This window comes from Tinamus guttatus, unplaced genomic scaffold, assembly GCF_059628265.1.
Source record: "Tinamus guttatus ecotype Peru unplaced genomic scaffold, ASM5962826v1 Tinamus_guttatus_pri_ptg000384l, whole genome shotgun sequence".
NCBI classification, from domain to species: Eukaryota; Metazoa; Chordata; class Aves; order Tinamiformes; family Tinamidae; genus Tinamus; species Tinamus guttatus.
The window spans coordinates 1,619,410-1,638,925 of NW_028288918.1; the positions used below are offsets into that span (position 1 = coordinate 1,619,410).

Consider the following 19,516-nt stretch of genomic DNA (forward strand, 5'->3'; position numbering starts at 1 on the left):
GAAGTAGTGCTCCTACAGCAGTTCCAGATCTAGTGTGCTAAAGACAGTACGTCCAGTTTAAGGTGCTGCTATAAGAGTAGACCAATGAAAATGGATGAGCTCCTCAGCTCTCAGACACTTGCAGCTTGAGCCATGGAGCATTGGAAGAATCGTATTTAAAAAGCTGAATCCCTTATCGGTTACTCGGTTAAGCAAGATCCTCTGTCACAGTTAGGAGAAACCTTATTTCTAATCCTAATTTCTAAACAGAAATAGGCAAACTTTCTTGAACTACAAAGCTGTTTTTCTTTTTTTTAAGTTACACTTGTTCAATACTTAACCTTTATCAGATAGGTTTTTTTTTTTAAATGAAGGAAAGGCTTGCTCCACCAACCCTAAAAAACAGAAAGCAAAGAACCACTTATAGTAGCAGCTCAAACCAAGAGCTAGTAACTTTAAAACTGCAGTCTTTGTTCTCACTAGTCATTTAAAGAGCAGCATCCCATGTAAAGGAAAGAGATTATTTTTGTCACATTCTTATAAAAAAGGCTTTATTTTGAACAAGTTTTCTCCATTTGGTTTTACAGTCTCAACATACATCATATTCATGGACAAGCAGCATTTTCACAGAATAAGAGCCAAATACAAATAAGAGGAAGCCATTTGGGATTAACAGTTCCAATCAAATTGACTCTGATTTAAGAAAATACTGTATGCTGTCACTTATTTGAGGTAAAGGAATTCTATAAATTAAGATCCACTGTTTAACAGAAGAGCTGACATTGAAGTATTTGGGAGAAGTAGGTACTTTTGGGAAGGAGGGGAATTCTTACTCCAAGACATTGTGAACAATAATGGAAGGAGGTGGGATTTCCACTTTCGTTGTATCCATAAATCTGTCAAGTTTGGACAAATGTTTAAGTATTTAACAAGGTTTGTGCAGTTAAAAGTTTCTGATCTGATGCATTTTACAGGTAATATTCAGTCTTGTGCAGGTGAACCTAGCAAGACATGTCATGAGCTTAGTTTGTGCGCTGAATGCTGTCACTGACCAGGCTGTTGGGTAAAGATCAGGGTACGCTTTTTCCCTTGAGTGTGCAGTAAAATCCACTGCTTTCAATGCCCTATGACATATTCCAGTTACATCTTTTTTTTTTTTTTTTCCTTTTTTTTTTTTCAGGTAGCTGTAGAATCAGACAACAAAATAGTGCGTTTGGGGAATCCAAGTGGGCTTTCTTTTTAACAAAAATTGTACTGGGGGAGTGGAAATCCAACTTCTGCTATCATACAAAAACACATCCGCTGTTTAGTAAGGTTTATCTAAACCAGTAAAAGCCATTAGATGGATACATTTATGTCAGTTTAAAACTAATCTGCTTATAGAGCAAATAGTTTGCATCATTAATCTCTGCGTAAAACAGGGTCTTAAACATGGTAACTACATTATACTAGATGCTATGTTAAAAACCAGAAAGGGTATCCTCACCTTTTTGAGCTTGAAATTTAAATTAGCTCAGTAAGAATCCTAAACCTCATTGAAGAGGAAATGGAACTGGATTAATATGCTGTAAACTGCAAGAACTAAATTATCAATGTTAAATTCCTAATGCCTCGCAGAAATACCACAAGTGTCACTTTAGCCATCTATTCTCAGCACTGTTAAATTTCAGGTGAAAAAGAGAGCTTAATTTGATTTATTTACGTGCAACACAAGGCAAACAGTGAGGCCATCTTCATGTAGAGATACATTTCATTAAAAAAGTTAATGGCAAAAGAAGTTTCATAATCTGGTTGACAAAACCATCCAGGATGAACATAAGAAATTTAATCTGATTTGGTGTAAAAAGTTTGAAGAGACAAAACATTAGAACAGCCACATTTTTTTCAGTATTTTTTTTTGCCAGTTCCAAGTGCCAAATGGTTTTATGCTTATTTTGTGGGGAGAAGCTGGTTTGTTAATCTGGCTATGTAATCCTTCCACATCCTTTGCATTTCTTTTTATATAATCAAGGAACAGATCCATCTTTTAGCAAGTTATCCAACTGTGAGAAATAACAGAGTGCTAGGAAGTTCTCTCCTACACTGGAAAGATGCACTGTATTAGGAAACTTCATGTATGCAAAGTTGTATCTTGCAGAAATGACTAATAACCAAAACTGCATGCTATCTCACAAGCAAGATGAATAAAAACAGAAATGAATTTAAACTGTAAATCAGCAACTGTACAATTTCTCTCTCAAGATGTTCCAGCAATACTTCAATTAGAGCTTTAATTCCTTAAGAGATGCACAAGTTATTTTAACTATTGTGCAAAACAGTTAAAAAACAGAAAAAAAATGTCCTTTTTTCAGTGAAGAAACTCCCATCTGTCCATTAGCTTTTATCCCAGTTCAGATCTCTTGGCAAGCGAGTGAAGCTGGAAAAAAGTGACTTGTTTTCCACTAGTGTCCAGTTAGTCTAGTATGATACAGAACACTAACGAAAAGCTTTCCATTAAAGAATAGCCAAGAAAACACAGTGAAAAAAAAATGTTCATGAGTTTGGTCCTTGTATTTTAGGACCTTGTACTTCCTTCAGAACATCCTATGTTAATACATACTGCTGCATGGAGCATGAGTTTGGGAACAACTCACCTGCCTATTATGAACCAGTGTAATAAGATGATTATTCTTCACACTGCACTAGGTCATTTCCCCCTAGTCAAAGACAAGGGATTTAATCAAGAATCGTAATAAATTGAACTATGAACTCTGGAACAGCCAAGAGCAGCAACTCAACTACTCCAGAGTGCTTAGAAAATAGGCTTTAGATTTTACATCAAGGAATTGGATTTATTGTAAATGCCACAGTCACATTGATAGACAGAGCACAGACTTCTGGTAACAAACAAACATACATTTCTTTTTTTTAACTAAGCATTTCTACTTGGTAAATAAATGCACTTCGCACAGCCTTTCTTTTAAATGTGCCTAAACTAACCTAAATAAGCAGACAGCATAGCAGAAAAGGGAAACTTATGTGAGTAACTGTTTCTCAAGCAGTATATTATTTTTACTATGTATATAATATTTTATATTATATACACACACATTTTCATCAACAGTTCAAATCATACCCGAATAAAAAAAAAAAAGAAAAAGAAAAAAAAATGGTGCTCCTCCAATACATTTACCACCTTTCCCTCAGGCATAGTTAATTCAGGTATTTGTCAAGATAGAAGAATGACAATTAAAAAGACTCCCCCCACAAGAAACAAGTTACACAAAGAATACTGTATCACTACAAATTTTTATTCAGAAGCCCATCTTTAAAAAAAATCTCATTATGAACTTGTTTGGTCAAACTACAACACTTTCTAGCAGACATACAGTAAAAATGGCATGGCTCAGAATCGACCGGATCTTTCGCGGTCTCTTGACCGCCTCCTATCACGCTCGCGTCCTCCTCCGCCACCACCGCCACCTCCACGACCACGATCTCTGGATCTAGATCGGCGTTCGCGGGACCTCGACCTGGATCTATGCCTTTAAAGAAAGTTGGAACATTTTATTGTTTCACCATATGCAGTAACTTACAGACTACGCAATGGCAAATTCAAGCGTTTAAGTAATAGGGAAGAAGGAGCATGATGGGGGATTTAAAGGGTAGATAAACTGGGGGTGTAAAACCATGCATTTACACACTCAGCAAATTTAATATTGAGGAGTCAACACACCCCGTGAAAAGACACAATTGTGCACTGCTGGTCACTCCTTCAAATGGATGTTCAAAACAAAGCACATAGAAGAACTAAATGCAGTGTCACACAGCTTCTAACTGAAGCAGCGATAAGGGGGCCCCTGCTCTTGCAGTCTTATCTATACAAAACCTACAGCTGTTGGCAAGCCCACTCCTGTGAGATCAGCTGCATTAACCAGCACTTAAAGATATAAGTACTCCATGGACTTTTTCACTTCCAGAAGGAAGTGAAATCCTCCCGGCATCTGGGGATCATGACTTTTAAAATCAGGCACAAAGATCAAAACCATCCAGACTGCATCGCTAACACAGCTATTTACAGCCCACAGCATAAATTTAAATAGCTGTAGAAATACAGCAGAACTTAGCATTTGTGTTTGTGTGAACCTCTGAAAGTCTAGGTTTGCAGATTACTGCTCTGCATTGAGATGTTCCTGGGATGTGGCCAAGAGGAGCAAGGCAAATTTCACTATGACACAGACGCACAACTCATGTGCCACTGAACTGTCAAAAATTATTCAATTAGCCCATTATTCAGGAGTTTTAGTGCACCCTTCCTTTTCATAACTGAAACCTGAATATTTCATTTTGTGTAGAACTACATAGGTTATTCTAAATTACATACTCGTAAACCTCACTGACTCAAGGGCTGATTTTTTTTTTTTTTTTTTGCATCAAGCTTTATCGCTCGCTCGCATGTGATAACTTTAGTTTCATAAAGACTTTAAATGGGGCCAATAAAGAAAATCACAGGGAGGACTCAACTATTTGTTTTACCACTGACAGAAACTGGGCTACAGGTAAAACAATCATATTCCAAATTCGATCTATCTTGCAAGAAGAGGCAACAACCTAGTGCTTTCCCAACTCTTGAGAGATCAGGATTCCTAAGAGTAACCATAAGGCAAAACAAGAGCACGTTTTCTCTTTTCTAAAAAGAAGTCAAACATCTTACAGGCTTACATTTAAGACTGAATTAATATTAACCAGGATATTTTAGGAAAGTATTTAGTCAAATACTTGTGCCTAAACAATGCAATCTGCTTTTTCCACAGTTAAATTAGTACAGACCCAGAACACAGCAAAATATTCACAGCATTGACAATGAGTCTCCGCAAAAAGGTCAGTATTTGGCCAACTAGAAGCACTGATAAGAAAAACTTTCTCATAAACCTAGACTCCTTCTGCGATGGAAAGGGGAAGAGGGACACCTCCAAAGCTGCACTACATATAAAGGAAGCTCAACAAATTTACATGCCTATCTTACGTATCGCAAGTTTCCTAAAAACAAGGAGACTGAATCCATTTCAGAAGAATCCATCCACAAAACAGATGTCACAGTAACAGCACTGGTGAAAGTTTTTCTACGAGGTTATATAAGGCACTTTTTTTTTTGCCATTAAGTGAAATTACTATCCTTTTGCCCTGTCAAGCATTCCTATCTATGAGGGTCATTTTGTGAGGCTGGGGTCAATAAAAAGTGCTCAAGTGAACTCCTGTTAGCAGTAATAAGGAAGTAGAAGAACTAGTCCTTACCTGTTGAAACTAAAGGAAGTACTAAACAACAAAAATAAAGGGGAAAAAAATTCTGAATGTTTCTACAGATACAACTGATTTTACTTGATGCTAAATGACTGCTCGATTCTGACAAAATGACCCAAAAGCCACTTATCCTGCTTCTAACAGAAACCAGGAGCAAGTAAGTACAGAGGAGGATAAGCAGAGAAGAGGTACGAAGCAAGACTTCTCTCAGCCTGTAACAGCTCATAATTAGGGTATTTTAACCAGATGTGGTTCCTAGGTATTAAGTCTCACCAGATCTTCTTTTCCTTGTACTCACTCTTCTCTTAAATAAAGATTAGTCTTCAGCTTCCATAGCACTTCTTAGTAAGATGCACTGTTACTTAAATTGTTCTATGAAGACTATTCCTTTGTTCTCAATTGGTCGTTTGCTAACTTCACTTGAGGCCTTTCATCTGCACGTCTATCACAATCCCACTGGACAAAATGAAATGCAGAACTTTTACAGGTTTTCCCTTTAGAATGTTGTGTCCAAAAGTAAACTCACTTTTTACGACGACGCCCATACAACTCGCGTCTTAATTCCCGAGAAATGGGCTTCAAATGCATAAAGTTGCAGAAACCTCCTCGTGTACACTCCCTGTAAGAGAATTTGAGAAATACAGTTAAAATTCCTTGCCATACACTGTATGGGTTTGCCGTAAGCCTTAGTGGTCATCTAGCCACCTAAAAATTACTCAACTCTAACATTAAAAACAATAAAATTAAAGTATCATTTTACTGGAAATAGTGCACAGCAAAGTCTTAAAAGATGGGAAAATTCCGGAGGCTGGCTGAAGGTTCTCAATTATTATTGCTACCTGAAGTGCTTTTTTTCTTACCCATAAGATACATATAAAGCCCAAACTTAAGTAAGCACCTTTTTTGTGCAAGCCTTCTATCATTGGCAAACAGGAAACCCCTTTTTACCCCATTTCATATTGACGGCAACAAGCCTCTCTGAAGTCAGTCACAGGCGAGAGCTCAGCATGAATGGGCTGTCCATTAAACCAGCGGTTGTTCAGGTCAATCACAGCCTTTTCTGCATCTTCTTCACGGCGAAACTAAAAATAAAATCAAGGTTTTTCTCATGTTATAGAGAGGCGACAGAGGTAGAGAAGCAATTCCTAGAAAACTGATTGTGGTACCTATGGCTTTGGGCTAGTCACCAAACCAAGAGCTACTTCAGAGTTCCTGGAAAAATCCATGAAATTAGGGGTAAAGATACTAGCTTTATTTTTAATGGGGATTCAGAGTTAATCACAACACTGGTATTTTTCTAAGTTTAGTCTTTCTTTTAAGTTTTATGGTTTGCATTTGAGGATTTGATAATATTATGTTTTCCTAATAAAACTTTAAACAAAGAGGAATGTTTACAGTACTTTCCAGCATACTAACACTCTAAATGCATATTAATGCAAGTTTTTAAGGCATTAATGAGACCTCTAAAGGCAAACCGAAGCTCTCATTCATACAGAATACAAAGCAATTATGAAAAATTGATCCCACTTTAAAACAAAGTTTAAGCTTAGAGGACACAAGATTGGCATTTGCAAACTCAGCCTTTACATCCAATCGCTATGGCCTATGCTGCTAAGAATTTTAGGCCTCAATGTCATTCTTTCCAACTAAAGGAATGTACAATAAATATATCCAAACAGAAACTCCTTAAATAGACACACAAGGAAATTTCTGTGAGAGGTAGGTATCGATTATTCAAAACTGATACTAATGACTGTTAAAAGCTGAATGTAACTGACCTGATTTTGTACCTTAAACCACCCAGATACTGGTGGAAATAACCTACAAGATGTTTTGGTTAACTGGGAATTTAGAAAAGAAACGCATAATGTTGAAAACTAACTTCTGCTCAGCACTGAAATGATTAAAAGGCAATTGAAAGAAACGTCCAAAATCAGTCTTGGTAAACTAAACAATTCAGTGGTGACTGCCTTTATAACCATGCAATGAAATTGTGTTACTTTCATAAAATGGCAAAGATTCTGAATATTTAGGTCTCCCATCAATTCTTAATGTTTTTACATTCCTTTTAGATTTTGGGTCTTTCCAGTTTATATTATGAAGCTGGAGAGAAGTTTAAATCCTTAAAGAGACATCTCTATAATATACTGCATTGTTTTTGTATCCTACCTTTACGTATACATTTCCAACTAGATGATCTCCAAGGTTGTCACAAACATTCATCTCCTCAACTTCACCGTATTTTTCCTCCATTTCCGTGAAGACCTCCTAAACACAAAGCAAAGTTAAAAGTTTCAGGCACATTAGCTAAAAGCACAGATGATGCAATGCATTTAACTACTGCTGAACACAAAAGCAGGACTTTCTTAAAATATTTTTTTGGATTTGTGGTTTAGTACTTGCTGGAGCAGTGCTGCGTCCATCCAAAAGGCAAGAGCTTGTACAATGCTAATAGGATACAATAGCTATATAAGCATTAAGCATGCCACATTTAGGAAACATATAAGGTGCACTGAGAGCACTAAATAAGCCCTGCTGCTATAAATTTCCTTAAATTCATTTCTATACAAGGAATGAAAAAAGTGTATTTTAAGTCTACAGGAGAGAGGGGGATTTTGGAATCAAAATGCTACATAGTTGAAGTTGCTGTCTTTTAAAATTAAAAAATATATAATCATAATAATAAAGGCTACTAAGAACAGCAAAGTTAATGCCAAACTACCCAAAGGTTACATCAGGAAATATTTAGGATTGAAAGGTGAAAGTTTTATATCAACACCCCAGGAAAAGTAGTACACTATTCTGAATACATCTAACTGTGATATGCAGTGAATCCATCCAACTACTTTGCTTTACCACAATTTGCAGAACATTGCAATGTACTTCAAACATTAATTCTTTCCCATACCTCGAAAAATTCATCGTAATGTTCCTGCATCTCGACATCGCTCACAGCACCTGCAAGAATCAAAGAGTCACACTGATTAGAATACATAATTACAGATGAGCAAACTCTGATCTTACTACAAGATATAATCTAGAGAGGCAACCTGGAGCATAAAAGACACCATATAGCATGTTGCTAACTCATAGGAATATTAAAAGTAAGTGTCTGTGAGAAGCTTTAGTCATTGAAGTAATATCTCAAAACATTATATGACATGGTCAAATCATGACAAGCTTTAATCAGAACCAAACTAATATGCTACAAATTATGAAGCCTGGAATGGGAATTATGTTTAAATATCACTTGAACCTAATGTACAGGCTCACTCTCTACCTAGCCAATGATTTTACCTAAACAGAAGGCAAGTGCTTTGTCAGATTAGCACACATGAAAGCATAATTACAATTTAGTTTTTCTCTTCCTAAAGGCAGAGGGCCATTTTAAGATGTCCACTTCTCCAGCACATATAAACTAGAACTTGAGAGTTCATAATGTAACACAACTCAGAGCTTTAAAGAATTTATTTGGAATAGTTATTAAAATGACATGGTTTTCTTGGTGCTCTCAAAGAACACCATGCCTTACCATAGCATTTTTTTCATTTAATTTTGAGTATCACTTTATTTTTCTACAGTCCTACATATCAGCTTTTAGTGCAAGAGAAGTCAGCCATATGGTCATGTTAAAATTATTTTCATGCTCCAAGCTGGACTCCAAAATTGTGTGCTGATTGCCAGCTGCTATATATATATATATATATATATATATATATATATATATATATATATAAAAACAATGTAACTTTGGCTGAATTTCCAAAACATTGAGATTGAGTTTTATTTATTTCTTCCATTCTATTGTGTTTTAATGTACATTAAGCTGTATACATTAAAGCTTAATGTATTGTCTTTAGCAGTTAAGTGGCTTTATTAAGATCAAGCGGAGCAGTTTAAAAAATGAACTTTGCATTTTAGCCTAGGAAAATAGTCTAGGTTTTAAAATACAAACACTACTGCTTCAGTTATCAAAATGCAAAAGACAAGAAACTGGGCTAGCTAAGCTACGTTTATTCACTTCAGACTGCTGCGAGAAGGAAAAAAAAAAAAAAAAAAAAAAACCTGATGCTTTGAGCTCAGTCATTCCTGGCTAAGAGTACAAATGGCATCATTTATGAATTTTATGCTTTTGTTCGAAGACTCTTATATTAACCAGGCACACACTCTGGAACTATAATTACTTTTCTTCCACCCTGCTCACCTCCTGAAGGTGGCATTTGTTATGTAGTTTAAACTGACAATGTTTCTGGATTTGAAACATGTTGCTTTTACAAGCTTTCTTCTTCCCCACCACTTCCCCGTGGTTATATAGCAAATTCAGGAAACAGCAAACATTGAACCACTATTTCTGGACAGTTTAAGATGTAACTATATTCCCAAGGTTGTGCCAACGCCAGTGATGATAGCTTACTAACACCTAAGGATTTACTTGTGTGTTTGCTTAAATAAGTGTCAGATAGGGTTTCATGAGAAACACAGGGAATAATTAATTCTTGCCAAATGGAAAAGGGCTGAGAATTTTTAAGGAGATTTCATTGTCAGTCTAAGAAATGATAAACAACAATTAGTTAATGACTACTTGAATGTCCTTCTAAAGTGGGAAGCATACATATGCACAGGCTTTACAAACATTCATATTCCAGGGCTACTGGTATCTGAACCTTGAGAAGCCCAACTACCAATTAAAATAGTCAGAAAATCTATTTCTGTTCAAAACTAAGGTTAATTCTCTATGACGGCAATAAAAAGGAAGACAGTTAAGCAACAATGACAACAAAAGCATTAAATAGCTACCCAAGTTATCCATTTAAAATACATGCAGTACTGAAGGAGGGACACAAATTGAAAAAAAAACATGGAGCAGGGAGTTTCAGCAAACCTACTGATTACAGAGCTCCAGCTATACCACATCAGGTACAGTCAGGCTCTGTTCAGCAATTACCTGCTTGTCAAGACAAACTAAAGTTTAACACCAGTACTGAGCACACTAGAGGATCTGTTTAAGCCTCTCGCAGGTGTACAATCTAAACAGCTTCACAGACCAAACTGTAACTCTGTGCAAATTAGTTACCAGCGCATTGAGACGGGGGTATTTTCACTATGTCCAGCTAAATGTTTTTGATATACCAGAACAGCATTAACAGCTAAATATTTGTAACAAAAAGGCCTACAGATCAATAAAACTGTTTAAGTGTCTAGACAAATGAATAAAATTCATTATGCATCTCGCGTGATTGTATGCCATAAAAACCTTAAGCTACTTAATTGGGGTATTATTATTATTTAAAAAAAATGACAGAAAAACAGTGTTAACTTTTCAGTTAGTTACTGATTTCACAAAGTAAATTTAATCAAATGCTGGTAACTAATCTGAACTAGTCTATAGTTCAAAAGTCAAAAAAAGAAATAGCCAAACAAAGCTTTATTACCACACAGTCAATGTTCACTTCAACAAGAAATATTAGTTAGAAAATAACACCGATCCTTTTTGTTTCTAAAGTGTTTTGCATCTTATTTTAATATTGATGATTCAAAATGACAAATCGCGGATCAATCTTGGTCATTTTACTTCTGCCAGTCTTAAAATAGGTGTGTTTTCTTTCGCCCATTCCTACCTCATGAAGAGTCATTAGTTTATGATCACACCCCAATGGCTTTCCCTCCTCAAACATACTTAAAGATATCTTTTTACTACATATATATATATATGTGTGTGTATATACATATAAATATATGTATATGCAACATCATTTTGGAATTTGAATTTTCAAAGCACAGAAGGAATTTTAAACATGCACCTATCCAAAAGGACAGCTGCCAAGAGGGAAGCATTTGTCAGTCAAAGTGTGTCCTTTCAATGCAGACTCTAAATGGAAGCTACAATAACCTAGGGCATATTTCTGCATGAAGTCTAAGAAGTTTCAAATTCAAGCTCTCTGAGCATTTACAGGCAGGAAATTTGTTCTGGAGCAAGTCAGTAAGTCACTGTCCTGTTGTTTAGACAGTGAAGCCTAACGGACAGCATAAAACATACAGAAAAACAATCCTAAGACGCAGGTAACTGGCAGGGAAAAGGGAGGGAGGAAAGCAGTACATCAAGACTGCTTTACAACGGAAGTACAATTTCAACACTTTTTGAATGAATAGGTGGTGTCCAGATTCCCCTCAAATCTGTAGGGGTAGGGAAGAAGGTGAGGGGCACAAAAAGGTTTTTTTTTCCAATACATTTAATGAAATGTGGTCAGTTTGATCTGTTAAAACTAAAATGGTAGACCAGCTTAAGTCGACACTGAGCTCTGACAATCAAGCCCAGGGAACCAGTGAAGGAACTTGTATGAACTTACAGCGCAAACCGTCAGCAGACTGGGAAGAGTTTTGAGGGTTACGGTAAATGTTCAAGAGGGCAATGGTCTGAAATACAAAACGCAACAACTTTATATTATGGAAAATAATTTTAACAAGAAACCGGTTTCCTTTAGGGTCGCTTTAGACGAGTCTGTGCTGAAAAAGAGGTGGTTATTCTCTCCCAAGAAGGAGAACTTTTGCTTATCTGGTGACCTTTCTGAATCAACCTAACACTGTAAAGTATTAGAGATCTCATGATACTCCATTATTGTATTTTAAAAGTTATTTTATTCACAAATATTGCTATGAAGGGGTTTCACATGATTTCAGGCAGAAATTGTATTAGATGACACCCAAAGGTGATATTCAAGTTGTAGGCATTATCATTTGTTTGAATTTGGTTTTATTGAATTGTTTCCTAGTAGCAAAACCCCAGGACAAAAAAAAAAAAAAAGTAATACAATAATCAGAGTATAACATGAAATCTCCATTTTCCTGGAAGAGTTAAGATAAAAGAAAACCCACAGTTTTGGGAAACTTACCGTACATCACAAATATACCTATTTTTGGTTAAATCAAGAATTTGAGAAATGTCTGCAGCTTAGCTCTGTAAGAATGCAGAGTCACTAAGCAACTGAGCTTAAGGCTGTACAATAACAGAGAATCAGATTCAACTTATGAAGCCATTTTCTGCATTCCGAATTGCCTACATTTCCCAAGTTCTTGATCTATGCGCAAGAAGAGTTCCGTCACTTGTCCTGTTTGCAACAGCTTTATGTCAGCAGCTCAGAAGCCAACATTATTTTCTCATAATTAGGAGTGGGCTCTTTAACACCATTCTTTAAAAAAATTTCTCCAACTGTGGGACTTACAGTGTGAGCCGTCAGCCGTCTGTGCACTGTTTTGGGGGTTACGATAGATGTTTTGAATCAAGATGGTCTGCGGGGAAAAAAAATAAAAAGGGGAATTCTACTGGCTGCTGTGCATATAATAGACAATTGCAAAGAGACAACTTGTTTGCAAACAGCTATAGGTAATATTTTATTCTCAAGATCTCCTTTTGCATTTGCAGAGTATCTTCCAAAATTGCATCCAGACCATCATATTATGAAAACAGTTTTAAATTAACCACCAAGAAAGAGCTGCATTTGTCTCATAAGCTACCCTCAAAATGGAAATTGTGAGGCACAGTACCCTAAAACATCAAACTACTTGATATGCATATGCCTAGTTTTATCTTAATTTTAAGGTCAGATTCATTTCTACATCTGGAAAAAAAAAAGAAAAAAAAAGAGTTATGTGCACAGCATATAATACATAATGCCACAGAGTCTAAAATGTCACACCAAGCAATAAGGTTTGGGGGCATCGGCTACATCTCATTTTGTGCATCAGACATTTCTTGGTGGAATTTCTGTTTAAATAATATAATAGCATCATAGGTTCACATGTTTCCGATCCTTCAAATAAGGACAATATCCTTTTAGCCCTTCTGCTTTTTACTTGAAGAATTAGCCCAGGCAGACTTGAAACCTTACATTTGTACCGTTCTTCTTAAAATCAAGTTGTCTGAAAAAACAAACCATGTTTTAGTTAGTAAACTAATATTACAAAATTTCCAAACGTCCATATCACTGTAAGCAGCTCAAAAATTGAGATTGATTACTTAAATACAAGCTCAGTGTTAGTTTGTACAAATTGCAATCCCCAAACAAGTAAGCTTAACTTACACAATATTATTAGTCACAATAAGAATTTAGAGCTTGAAGTCACAGGACCAACAATGTCAAACCTACATATGCTGCCCACTTATCATGTAAAGAAACAGTAGTATCACATTTGAATCACATACTTGTTTTATTATGGATACGGGCATACTAACGAAAGCTATTGTGTTTCTGTGACCCTGGTTTAAAAATAACATATTTTAGCCTACAGTTGGAGAGAGACAGAAACATGCACACAGTTACAGTGTTTCTGCTGATTGGTGGTAATTCGATCACTCTGGATTGCATGACCTTTCCTAACACAGCACTTCAATAAAATAGCTGCACCAGCAATAGCAACACAAGATAAAAATATTGCAGCAATAACTTTCCATTAATGTCTGTTCTTTCATTTTCTATCACAGCTGATTACCAACATGCATACAAATAAAGATTTCTATAATGAATTCTATACAACTGTCAGGTCTGATAAAGACAGAACAATCCAGCACGCCTGCCGAGTGCAAGGCCCCAGTGATCCCAGGCATCACCAGGAAAGAGAGGGGAAGCACTGGAACAGGCTGTCCAGGTAAGTGGTGGAGAGTCACCGACCCTGACAGTGTTCAAGAAACGCGTAGACAAGACGCTTAGGGTTTAGCAGGCCTGTGGTGAGGGGCTTATGGTTGGACTCAATGATCTTGAAGGTCTTTTTCAACCATAATGGTTCTGTGATTCTAATACGCTCTGCAGACCCACTTCAGCTGGAGCTTGTGACTGCATTTTCTAAAGCAAAATTAAAATTGCACTGAGGAAACTGTTACTGTATTCTTTTTTTTTCAAAAAAAAAAAAAAGGATTAGGAGCTCTTTTTTTCTTTTTCTTTAAAATATATATATTACAATGGCTACTGTGGAAGTTGCTTAAATTGAAAACATTTTTCCAGATGCCAATGACCTATACTTAAGTCTCTAAATAATTAATTCCGTTTCAGCACACTGTTTGTATATACTAGTAGCATGAAGTAGTTTTTAAAATGGACAATGCTCCTCTTGATATAGAACACTTAAATTAACAATTACTAAGTTCTCTAAAATGGGCAGGTGAAACATCAGTGATGGTCCCTCTAGATCAAATACTTATTCCCTCTTGAACTCCCTCTGACCACTCATGAGAGGACTTAATTTTAGCAGCCCTACCACGCTACTCTCCTATGACGTGGACAGCCCTTGCCTCACTAATCCTCCCCAAATGGACTGTTCCAAGAAAAACGTCAGTTAAAGCCAACTGGCAAAGAACTCTACTGCTGCCTAAGTTCTACTGGTAGTGAAACTGCTAACAGCACAATGACTTTCACAGGCACCGATCCTCATTTACAATAACCTCAAAGAAATCTGTTTACCTGCATGCCTTGATAATCAGCAGTGACAGAAAAAGGCAAAGCATACAGTTCCCCAGGAATGTAAAAGAAGCTTTCTGAAAACTGTATATGTCATAACAAAAAAAAAAAAGCTATCAATCACTGCACCTCTTCTTTTTTTAAGCAGACATGCAGTCAAGCTCTATGTCAGTGACAAGATGAATTTAGTCAAAGATGACATAACCTGCAAAGGCAGCTGATATACCCTCAGCAACCAGGCAGGTTATTTTCAAGAAACAATTCTTTCACATTCAAAGGAAGTGTGTAAGTTACTCTCCAAACTTAAGAGCCTGGGTCAGAGAGCAAAGTTAATGACGGAGAAGTTGCTTTTGTTTAGTAATTTTCTCCTTTTATATGCAGAAAAGACTTAAGCTCACACCTCTGAGACAGGTGGAACATGCTGCCATCATTTGTGATAAAAAAAAAAATCTGGGATGGCTTAAGTGCCTAAACATCACTGAGAAGGCACACTCACCTGAAAGTTAGCACTGGTTGGTCTCTACTACAGGCAAGCTTACAACAGCATCGCTTCCTGCAGCCATTAAGGGTGACAGGAGATAATTAGAAATGCTGGGAGAAGTAAATGGAATACCCCCAAAAAAGCAAAAACCCGTATAAACTGGGGTTGAAAGTGTAAGTGTAAGTTAACTAGTTAATCTGGAGCTCTGTAATTATTGACTTGTATCTAAGAATTTATGTTTTACGAGGCAAGAATATACTTCCACAAGAATGAAAAACAAAAGGAAAACAAACCTGGCTAAATGTTGGTTTGTTGTGCAACCGAGAACATCTGTCTCCATGACGACAAGCTCCGATTTTGAAATAAAACGAACAGTTGACTCTGCAAGTAAAAAACCCAAAATAGTTATATCCTGGCATAGAATCACATTAATATGCAATTAATATTAAAAAAAAAATCCTAAACGCCCTTACATGAGATGGTTGCTACTATTTTACCCTTCCAGTCTATCTCACTTCATTGCGATCAGTACCACTGGGGGATGAGATGGGAAATAATGCGAAAAACAGTCTGAAAAAGTTATGCTATGAACTGCTCAGATGAGTTAAATTTAATCCCTTGTCTAGACAATATAATGTGCTTTAAAGTGATCAGTACAGGTGCATCTACCTTTTTAAAAAAAAAAAAAAACACTGTTTAAAGTTATATCCCAATAACTCTTAAGCCTTTAGCAGGATGAGGAAGTCCCCTTGACAAGCATCAAACAATTTTTGTATCAGTGACCTCAAGCTCACTCCGCAGCTGCTGGAAAAGGAATCCAAAAATCCTTTCTCTTACCTCACTATTCCTCAAACGTGCTTCTAATGTGAACACCCCCATGGCACGTATTTCCATTTGGGTGACTTTTGCCTGAAAACCCTGCTGCTCACTACATGGTAACTATTCAACCTTTTACTGCATTTACAAAACTGCTGCCAGCACAAAATTTCATTACAAAAGTAGTGCTCTTATTAAATGAAATGTTCTGGGGTTCTACACTACAATCCTGTGACATGATTGAAAGGAGAAGGGACGCAGGTGTGTACGGAAACAGACCCAAACTGCTCCAATGAGTATCTTGTGGAATTACATTTTCTGACGAGCTGCTTCAGTTATGTTGAGCTGAATGCAGACCTAGCTCAGACAAAAGGAAAGAATTTCAAGCAGGTAATATCCAACCCAAAGAACGCCCTAGATGGCATCCTTGTAAACCTCTATGCTTGATTACTGAAAAGGTCATTTTGCTTTGATATAAAATTGCATTTCCTATATAAAAAAAGTAAGTTGCACAAAGTCTTTAGATATTCAACACCGGCGAAATTAATACAGATTTTTTTTAAAACACACTTTAGGCCTTGCAGCAAGACATTTTGATACAGAGAATGCATAGGAAAATAATAATTAAGAGATATCCATGTACAGACTAAATTGTTTTAAATGGAAGAATTCCATTCCTTAAATGCAGTCACTACAGATTTTCCTGTATTAGTTAACACCTAACGGAGTCTCCAAAACTACTCTGGTTTACGAATGGCAGTAAAACTCAAAGATATATTAGGGTTATTCACAGAGAATGATGAGGTTGTCTGGGGAAAACAGAATAAAAAAATGTGAGGGGCAAGAAAACGATTGTGTTATTTACGCAAACACATTAAATACAAGAGCTCCCTTGGAACGAATATTATTTCTCCCTTGTTCAATGTTCAGACTGATTTTTTTCCATAATTCTGTGTAATAAAAACATCAGCACTTAAAAGGAAGCAATACTGAAAGGGGGAAGGTACTAAAGTATATCCAATCTCTAGAAAGATGTTTTACTATATAAATCATAGCAGGCTTGGTCTTTTTTACATTTTTGAGAACAAACACTTGGCATCACGATGTACTTACTGTCCTCTCTGAACTCAGTCTAGAAACTTGTAATAGGGCAACGGGGAAGCTTTGGGCAAGGCCAGCCATGGCGCCCCCGCTCCTGCTCACGCCCTAGGTACAAGCCGAGAGCAGGGGGTGCTCTCGCGACCAGCGCAAGGCCCACGGGGCCGCCAAGACGGGCGCGCAGGACACGCGGCAGCGCGGAGGGGCCGCGGGAAGCGGCGCACGGGGAGCGGGCGCCGCGCAGCGCCGCAGGCCGCAGCGGCCCTTGGCGCTCGTTGCGCTACGGGCGCCGCTTCCGCTTGCCTCGTTGGAGCGCGCGGGCCGCAGCGTCGCCAGGGGCGGTACCGCTCCCGGCAGGATCGGCGCCGGGAAATCTCTCCCGGACAAAGGGGGCCGCGCGGGGCCGCGCGCGGGCACGGGGCGGGGGGAGGGGGGGGTCGCGGCGGAAAGGGCGGGGCGCGGGCGCGCGCAGGCCCCGCGCGCCCCCTCCCGCCGCTCGCGCACGCGCGCTGCGGCCCGCGGGGGGGGGAGGGGAAGGGAGCGGAGCCGCGCGGCGGGGGGGGGGGGGAGGGGAGCGCGCGCTCCCGCCGCGCGCCCTTCCCCCCCCTCCGCGCCTGCGCGCGCTCCCGGCGGCACTGGGGAAGGAGGGGGGAGGGGAGGTGACCGCGGCGGGGCGGACGGGTCGCCCGGGCGGAACCCGTGCGCCGCCCTGCGCGCCCTCCCCCGCGCCCCGCCGCGGCGGCGCGCGGCCGCGGGGCGCGCCGATGCGCCACTCACTTGTCCTTCTCAGTGCCGAAGATGGAGGCCAGATACTCCGCCATCTCCCACCGCCCTCCCGCCCGCCGCTCCGCCCGGCGCCCGCGCGCGCGTCACAGCGGCCGCGCCGGAAGCTGCTCCCGCGGGCGGGCGGAGCGGGGCGGGGGGGTGGGGTGGGGGAGGCGCAGCGCGCGTGCGCCGCGCCGCGCCCGCCGCTCATTGGCGCAGCGCCCGCGGCACCGCCCCCTGCCGCCGCGCGCCCGGCGCGCGCGGGCCCCGCCGGCGCCACGCGGGGCCGGGGCGGCGCGTGCGCAGTGCGCCCCGAGGCGGCGCCATGTCGCGCCCGGCCGGTCGGGGGGAGTGGGGGCTCTTTTCGCGGTGCGTGGCGAGAGGGAGCGCGTGGGCGCGTCGGGAAGGGGCCTCCCGCGGCACAGCGCGGTCGCGGGGGGGTAGGGAGGCTGCCCGGGAGCCACGGGGGCTCTCTGGAGCCGGGCGTTCGTGCGGAGCGCGCGCCCGAGTCAGGCCTTGGCAGTCGCGAGCTCCTGTGCTGGAGTGAAGCTCCTGCGCCAGGGGTAGCGTGGGCTGAACGCTGGCAGGGGTAGCTGAAGGGCTTGAAGCGTGAGGTGGGTGAATTGCAGAGAGGAATGCCCAGTGTTTTAATTGAAAGCAACACGGAGGGTTAGCAGTTGGGCAAAATTCTCTAATCATTTTGCAGAGCTTCGTGGAGCTACAGGGCAAAAGCTTTAATTCTGAACCAAAGCATTTGATATTTATAAAGGGAATTTAGAAAAGCTCTAGATGGCTGATCTGATACAATCGAATCAGCTTTTGTGGCAAAGGGGGAGCTACAGTTTGAACATCACTGTGGGGAAACAGGACTTCTTCATTTTAACTTCCCACTCTCCGTTTCCTTTTCAGATTGTACTACTGTGTTGCCACACAGCTATTTTGGGGAATGTGCAACATAATGGCTAGTATTTGGACTTTGAGAGTAGTTTCCCCCGAAAGTCGTAACAATAAAAGTAATTTCAGTAAAGCCTTGTAAATGGGGCTGTGTTAAAGGCAGAGTAATTGCAATGTAGAAAACAAACAGTGAGCGCTCTGTGCATACCATTAAAATTCCAGTTCCAGTTCTGTTGGAGTCAATTCACAAGCACACGTGCTTGCTACAGTGTACCCTGACACAATACATTTGAAATTTGACATGAAGACCAGTTCTGAGAAAGTGAGTTGAACACTTAAATTTCTGGCTGATCACAAAAGATGTTTTAACGTGCATAGACTTTACAAGTGCAACACCAATTTTAGTAACATTTCAATACTTTGACAACGGCTATACACAGTGAAATGGGTTTATTTGCTTTCTTTGCATGTGGCAGCTGAACCTGAATGTGGAGATGTGACTGTGTGCAACAGTCAAGCTACTTGCAATCAGCAAGTGACCCATAAGCAAACAAAAGAAACCTAGGGAGAAATGTGAGGTTTGCACTGCCGTGAACATGCCCCATAAGGTTCATGTGTAAGATAATGTACTTTCTTGGCCTCCGTTGCTCACAGTTTATCTGCCTCCTACCTAGTCTTACCACTGGAATACAAACTCCCTAAACCACCAGAAACCAAACCCTGCAAATAAAAGAATAATTTCCTGCTGCGTTTT

General features: G+C 39.7%; 1 protein-coding gene across 5 annotated transcripts; it reads right to left on the reverse strand.

The window, feature by feature from the left end:
- Positions 1–2,760: 2,760 nt before the first annotated feature.
- U2AF1 (U2 small nuclear RNA auxiliary factor 1) lies at positions 2,761–18,005 on the reverse strand. Of its 5 annotated transcripts, XM_088530644.1 has the most exons (10): positions 17,881–17,999; positions 15,483–15,570; positions 15,205–15,261; positions 13,146–13,176; positions 12,480–12,546; positions 8,168–8,217; positions 7,429–7,527; positions 6,208–6,341; positions 5,786–5,878; positions 2,761–3,503 (listed from the first exon to the last, which is right to left on the reverse strand). In XM_088530644.1, the coding sequence occupies exons 2-10, from the start codon at positions 15,527–15,529 to the stop codon at positions 3,365–3,367; spliced, it is 717 nt and encodes a 238-aa protein (XP_088386770.1). In that variant the 5' UTR covers positions 15,530–15,570; positions 17,881–17,999; the 3' UTR covers positions 2,761–3,364. The 5 variants fall into 5 exon arrangements, with proteins under 5 accessions (XP_088386770.1, XP_088386771.1, XP_088386773.1 ...); XM_088530645.1 differs by lacking the exons at positions 12,480–12,546; positions 13,146–13,176; positions 15,205–15,261 and adding an exon at positions 11,607–11,673 and having other exon boundaries at positions 17,881–18,005; XM_088530647.1 differs by lacking the exons at positions 13,146–13,176; positions 15,205–15,261 and having other exon boundaries at positions 17,881–18,005.
- Between the last annotated feature and the right edge of the window lie 1,511 nt (positions 18,006–19,516).